Source organism: Carlito syrichta, unplaced genomic scaffold (genome assembly GCF_000164805.1).
Source record: "Carlito syrichta isolate Samal-C Ts95f unplaced genomic scaffold, Tarsius_syrichta-2.0.1 Scaffold316389, whole genome shotgun sequence".
Taxonomy (NCBI): Eukaryota; Metazoa; Chordata; class Mammalia; order Primates; family Tarsiidae; genus Carlito; species Carlito syrichta.
Genome location: NW_007260485.1, coordinates 1,197,741 through 1,205,413, shown reverse-complemented (window position 1 = coordinate 1,205,413; position 7,673 = coordinate 1,197,741). Strand labels below are relative to the sequence as shown.

At 35.0% G+C, this 7,673-nt stretch overlaps 1 protein-coding gene across 1 annotated transcript in view; it reads right to left on the bottom strand.

Moving 5' to 3' along the window:
- LOC103276866 (serine/threonine-protein kinase Sgk3) overlaps window positions 1-7,673 on the bottom strand; it is a 144,805-nt gene that overhangs the window by 37,729 nt on the left and 99,403 nt on the right. The window contains exon 6 of the mRNA XM_008074318.2: window positions 4,714-4,789. Within this exon, the coding sequence (XP_008072509.1) occupies window positions 4,714-4,789 (76 nt within the window). The remainder of the gene's footprint in view (window positions 1-4,713; window positions 4,790-7,673) is intronic.

Sequence of the window (7,673 nt, the reverse complement as noted above, 5' to 3'; positions counted from 1 at the left end):
TGAGACTCCAACTCAAAAAAAACCTACAAAAACGTTAAAATGGTGAAGTGTAGCCCAAAAATCTTTGAAGAGGTGGGGGAGGGAATTTAAAATCTTACTACACAGGACAACTACTATTAACATTTTGGCATATTTTATTTCAGTTTTTTCTCTGCACAATTAAGATCACATTATACTTACATGTTTACCTGTTTTTCACTTAAAAATTACATCATAAGTATTTCCCCATGTCATTAAAAACCCTTTGAAAACAGTCATTTTTGACAGATGTATGACGTATATAATATGGATGCATTAAAGGTTACTCAATGATCCTTCAACCTTAGGATATATAAATGGCTTCCAATTTTTTACTTTACAACTTTCTTTACTATAAATAATGCTGCAATTGACAATTTCTATTAAAACTGCATTGAGGATTTTAAGAATAGGTTTTTAAAAATAAAATTACTGGTCTAAATTATACTATTTTATGATATTAAACAGAATTTGTTAAACTGACTTCCAGGAAGGTTGTACCAATTTTTAACCTCCTAGCCGAGAACACCCTACAGATTCTCCCAGCCTTGGTTAGCATTAAATGTTGCATTTTATATTAACATCTTTGATAATTTGATAAGTGAAAATGTATTTTAAAGAAAAGGTACTCAACTTTCAGTATTAAGTAAAATGCAAATTAAAGTGAAAATAAGGTATCACTACCCATTCACTAGAATGGCTAACATGGAAAAGACTTGGTGAGGTAAGCAATGTGATTTCATACTCCAATGGTAGAAGTGTAAATTTGGTACAATCACTTTGAAAAACTATTTGGCATTATCCACTAAGGCGAAACACATACATACCCTAAACCCAGAAATTCTATTCCAAGATACATTTAAAATGTTTGCATATGTGCACCCAAAGTCTGTTCATGGCAATATTATTTATAATAGTCAGGAAATGAAAACTACTCTAATGTCCATCAGCAGTAGAATGAATAAACTGTAGTGCATTTATACAGTAATTGAAATGAAAAAGTTACAGCTATATGAAACAACGTGGATGACTTTCACATTGTTCAAAATAAGACAGAGAATACATACATATTATAAGATTCCGTTAATATAAAGTTCAAAAACAGGGCACACTAACCTATGTTGCTAAAAATCAGGATAATAGTTACTTGAGGGAGGGAGGTTGAAAGAAGGTATGTGGGCAGGGCATCAGAGGCATTGGTAATATTCTATTTCTTGGCCTGGGAGGGTGACAATTCAGGTGTATGTGCTTTTTCACAATTCATTGAGCTGTACAGGCCTGATCTACCATTTATCTATGTCATACTACAATAGATAAGGTATTTTGCTTCCATTTCATTTCTTAAATACATAAGGAAATGTTCAGATTCTGATAATCAATCAGCCATTTGAATCTCCACTTTTGTAAACTGTTCATGTACTTTGTCCATTTTTCTTTTGGTGTCTTTAGTGTGTATTGTTTGCATGAGTTCTTTCTATTAGTATATTTATCTAGGGTCCTTTATCATGGTAATCTTTTTCTGTATTTTTGGTTTTCAAGTTTACTTATGACTTGGGGGTTTAAAAGTTTTTATTAGTCAAAATTTTTATTGTTTTACTTTGTGATAATAAAAGCCAAATAATAAAAGACTCTTTGCTGAGGAACAGACTAGTCAAGGATCTCTTGAGTTCAAGGATCCTACCCAATTCCACGCTCTTCTGCCACTTGCCAGAGGCTCTCAATGGAAAGACGTTTGTTCTTACTGCACATCATTCACTGCCAATATGCTCAAAAAACCCTTTTCCATCCAGAGATGAAAAAGATACTAACATTTTATTCCGGTTTGTAAATGCTTTTTAAATTTAATTTTAATAGAGTCTTCTTAAAAATTAGCTTTACTGAAGTAAAGCTATTTTAAAGTACATTTCCTTAACTGTAATAATAGGCACATACTAAGTACTCAAGATACACTTGTTAATTGGTATCTCTTCTTGCTCTCTTAAATCTGTATTATTTTAAAATAGCTTGATGTTCAAATGAAGAACATGAATATTAAAGTTCCGTTAACAAAGAAAAGACCCAGAAAATATGAAATGTCACATCTTATGAAAAAGAAAATGTCAGTTAAAAAATTAAGATTAAAAAACTCTTTGCTATTTTTTGGGTGCTGAAAATATCTTTATCTTGAGTGGTTACAGGGTGCATATGCACATAAAAATCCACTGAGCTATATACACTTAAGAATTGTCTATTTTATAGTATAATGTTTTAGAAACGGCATTTTAAAATCATCAAATTGCTTTTAGTTGAATTTTCATGCCAACTATAACATCTTTATAATACTGCACTTCAAGATTCAGAAAGAATATTTAGCATTTACGTTGTTAGAGGTTCTGAGTAACACTTAAAAATACTAGGAGAAATAATCACCACCACCACCATTTATTGTATACTTATCCCATGCCAGTTGTCAGAGGAAGAGACAAACTCAAGCACAAATTATATTTTAAACAAGTCAATAATATGCAAATTCCAAGAAAAAAAGACTCTACTGAGGAACAGACTAGACAAGGATCTCTTGAGTTCAAGGATCCTACCAATTTCATGCTCTTTTGCCACTTGCCAGATGCTCTCAATGGAAAAATATTTGTTCTTACTGTACTAGCTAATCTTGGTGCTACTTCAGGTATGGGATCTCCCTGACCCTTGTCCTATCTGTGAGCCTTGGGAAATCCACAGCTCTGGCCAAAAGACTCTGTCAGAGGAGATCCAGTTTTAGTAAATTAAATTGGGTAAACTGATTGAAAAAGAGTCTCACTCTGTCACCCAGGCTGGAGTGCAATGGTACAATCATGGCTCAACTCAGCCTCCAATTAGGCTGAGCTCAAGTGATCCTCCTGCCTCAGCCACCTGAATAGCTGAGACTACAGGCGTGTGCTACCATCCCCAGTTAATTTTTCTACTCTTTGTAGAGACAAGGTCTCGCTTTGTTGCCCAGGCTGGTCTCGAACTCCTGGCCTCAAGCAGTCCTCCCACCTTGGCCTGCCAAACTGCTGGAATAACAGACATGTGCCACTATGCCTGGCTAAATTAGTCAAATTTAAAAAGCAGGTCAGGCCGGGCTCGGTGGCTCAGCCTGTAATCCTGCGCCTTTGGGAGGCTGAGGTGAGTGGATTGCCTGAGCCCGCGGGTTCGAGACCCGCCTGGGCAGCGAGACCTCATCTCTACAATAAATCAAAAAATCAGCTGGGCGTGGTAGTGCATGCCTGTAATTCTGGTTACTTGGAAGGCTGAGGCGGAAGGATCGCTGGAGCCCAGCAGGTCGAGGCTGCGGTGGCCGGGAGCGGCCACTGCACTCCGGTCTGGGTGACAGAGTGAGACTCCAACTCAAAAAAAAAAAAAAAAAAAGCAGGTCAGTGGGCTTGTTCAGAACAGCAGACACCTTCTCTGAACTGTAAAGAACTATATAAAAGGTAATCACTGTCTTTAGAACAACTGCTCAAAATTACAGTCCTTCAGTGTTGTGATTTTGAAAGACTGTGAAAGTGTGTCATGTTTCCATCACTGTTGAAAGCAACCTTTACATTTATACAAATAGGTAAGCTACTGAAAAGTTCCCAAGATATTTTACTTTATCCCCCTATTTCTTCTTAGCATACTGTACTTTATACATACAAAACAATGTAAGTGCTGTAACACCTATTAAATTACAAATCACAGTAAATGTAATGAATACCCATAAACCAACTACCAGACTCAAAAATGAAAACACACACCAAACCACAGATCTGCCAATGTTTCCATAGACATTTTTGATATGACCCACCTTCTCCCCTCATTGGGAGCTGCTGGCCTATAGAAGGAAGTTTAAACTTAGCACCAGACACAAAAGAGCTGGGAAAGCACCTTTGTCTTATGCGGTTGCCTGGAATTCTGTGTTGAGAAGGATTGCAGGCTTCCTGTGGGTTGACAGAAGAGAACACTGCCCCAGGTGGAGCAAGAAGTGGTGGCACGTGTGCCCAAACCCTGACAACTCCCTTGGCTTTATCTCCTTTCAGAAAATCTACTCTGTTCCAGTGACTATTAAATGTTACTACTTAAGTGTCCTGACAGCTTTTTGTATTCTGTTATATATACTACTCCCTTTGCCTGGAATGCATTTCCTGTCTTTTTTTCTTGAATGATAACACATCCTTTAAGTCTCAAGAAACCTTCCTTGACCTCCCCAAGAAAAGCTGGCTACATCTTTCTCTGTTACCTTCCGTACCTCTATCAAAATACTAGCCAGCTTCAATTGCTTGTTTATATGTTTATATCTCTTCCACTAGACTAGGAGCCTATGTCTCTGGAAGGTAGTAATGACAACACTCATTTAGCTTTATATTCCCAATGAACATAACAGGTATTTAAATACTTTTTTCTTACTTTTTGAAGGCGTGGATAAAACTTAATATTGAATAATCAGCAAAATGTTTTAACTGTATCAAAATTTATTTAAAGACGAATCTATAATACAAATGCAAGTGCAAAAAGAAAACTAAGATGAGTTGATGAAAGGAAAAGAGAAATAAGAACGTCAGGGAGGAAATGCTTGAGGAAGATTTTGCAAACATGTATAGAATAAAATTTCACAGAACAAATAAATTTACATGAGGTTTATTCAGTATGCTTAGGTTTGGGTCCAGTGTCCCTTTAGAACACAAAAAAATTACTTACTGGTTATAAAGTTCTGGATGCCTAACTAGGTTCTGAATGAACTCATTCAGTCCTGCTCTTCTTTGTTTAATAAAATCTGTAAGAGAGATATAAGCTATTAGGGTTATTTATGTCAGACTATATAATTATCATTAACACAGTTATATAAGAATATACAAGCACAAGATAGTAAATTTTGATTAGAAAGCTATTTCTTAATTCATGCTACTTGGTATACAATAAGGAATATATACTTAGATACATACATGTATATATAACCTAAAAATACAAAGATTAAAAATTAAAATAAAGCAGATGACACATCTTCCAAAAGAAAATTCTCAAAAACTGCCTATTATGGATTTTAAAAGGACTCATAACAAAACCTGGAGAAGCACTTTGCTTTGTCCAACTCCTCATGTATTAACCAGGCAATGAATAAAAATTCACACTTAAAAACGCATGGGTACACTTTCCTAATTAATGTTATTATTAGTTATGTGGTCAAAAAGCCACCATCTCAAACCCTAATTCTTAAGAAATGTATTCAAAAATTGAATACATGTGACTTGAGAAAGTATCTCCTAATGGTGAATGTTTGGATTAAAACCTATAAATAATTTTGTACTTAATGACGAGTTCTGACAGCCAAGTGTGCTGACTCATGCCTGTAAGCCCAGTACTGTGGCAGGCAGAGGTAGGAGGACTGCTTGAGCCTAGGTGTTTGAGACGAGCCTGGGCAACAAAACAAGACTAGACTACGTCTCTACAAAATATATAAATAAATAAATAATGAAAAAATTAGCCAGGAGGATCGCTTGAGCCAAGGAATTGGAGGCTGCTGTGAGCCGTGATTGTGCCACTGCATTCCTGCCTTGGCATCAGAGTAGGATCCTGACTGGAAAAATAAAAAAGAAAGAAAAAAAAAGTTTTGGTTTAGTAAATTGATTTAAGTTTTTTTTCATTTATTTCTACATCCATAGCTATGACCATTAAAGGTTTTAATGTATAATGTTCATGACAAAATGATGGGTTATTTCCAGTCATGTAGGTTTATTTCCATTTCTGAGTGCTACAAAGTATGGCTGTTAAAAAACAACATAAAATTAGGTTGGTTTGGGGGATCCAGGCGCAGTTGGTACCTTTTTTCTTGTTCAACTATGAATTCGTTGAAGAATTTCAGACAGGTATTTTGTAAAACTCTTTCAAGGATATTCTTCATTGTCACCAGACAGCTAAACACATGTGAGGTTTACATTAAAAACTGTACTTGAAAGACAGTTATTTCTCAAGAACTCAACTTAGTAACATATTAAGAATTAAAATGAATTACTACATTTGGAATACTAAAATAAATTCTAATGTACTATATAGAAGTAGTTTTAAATTGTTCTGTGAACACTTACTAAAGATACATATTAGTTTTTGAGAACAGAATGAAAAGAGAGAGGAACTTCTTTTCTTCAGTGAGCCACAGCCCATGCTTCACTGTTACTAGACTTTCCATTTCGTTACTGACTTTATTTTAAACAATTTTTAAATCCCTATGTAAACCCATATATAAGTGGAGAAAGAAGTCAGTAATGAAAAAAGAAGTCCAGCAGTAGTCAGAATTTAGGAGCAATCCCAAGCTTAATTGTTTAGATCATGCAAATACCTTTTTAAAAAATATAGGTAAGACTAAAATAGGTACTAGTCCATATAGGACAGGAGACAAGAATTTATATAAGGTTGACATATTATCTTTAAGAATTATAGTTGGAGAAATATGTTTTAAAAAATCTCTTCAACAAAAATCTTACATGAGTGTAACTGTTGTAATTCAAAGTAAATTTCAGGAAAAACTGCCTATCAGATACAATGTGCACAGATTAGGGTGGTGGGTATACTTAAAGCCCAAACTAGAAACTATTTGTACCTCTTAAAACTATTAAAATAAAAAAAAAAATTTCAAAAAAACAACAAAACAAAAATAAAATTCAGGCTGGACGTGGCGGCTCATGCCTGTAAACCCATCACTTTGGGAGGAAGGCGCGGGAGGACTTCTTGAACCCAGGAGCTCAAGACCTAGGCAATACATCAAGACCTTGTCTCTTAAAAAAATAAAAATAAATTTCAACTGGAAAATATTTTAAAATGTTAGTGCTTAGATAATAAATGAAAGCTTTAGTCCCTATAATAAGTATTAAACTGGCTTGTGCATATTTCTATTTGTCATTTTACTACTTCCAAAAAAAAAAGTCATTCAAGAATGTGAAGCAGAAAAAAAGTCATTGGCCTCTGACTGAGGAGATGTTGGGTTTTAGTACTAGTGTTTTTATAGGCACTATACACAAAGCAGAGAGTTAAGAGACAAGAATGAGCTCTAGGACAAACAAATCTGATGAGTCTAATTCTGCCCCATATTAGCTGTGTGCCTTGGAAAAGTGGCCAAGGCTTGCTAACCGTTTATTTTCCCCAACTATGAAATAAAGGTAAAACAAGTAATTTTATGGATATGGACTTGAATAATAGCATAGTTATCATCACTAATGCTACTATTATAACAGTCTGCGCCAGTGAAAGAACACTGGAGTTAGAGTCCAAATTGTAAATCTGAGTCTCACTTGTGCCACTCACTGGTTTTCTACCCTCACACTCCTCCTTTCTGTATCTGTCAAGTGGGGAATAGTATGAGATGATCTATAAGGTCTCTGTTCAGCCACAACATTTTGTGATGGTCATCCAACCGAAAGGGGAAAAAAGACTAGCTAACAAAATTAACATACCCACTTCAGAATCCTCAAATATTTTAAGCAGTTTACGTCATATGATAAATGATGTCTAAAATCTTTAATCTAATATTAAATAGCCTTTCCAAAATAAGTGACTAAGTTGAAAATGGCATGTATGCAATCATTTGTTCATTCACTCACTAAACACTTCTTAGGCACTTTACACTGTGCAAGACATTGGGCATATAAAAATATTTAATAAAGACA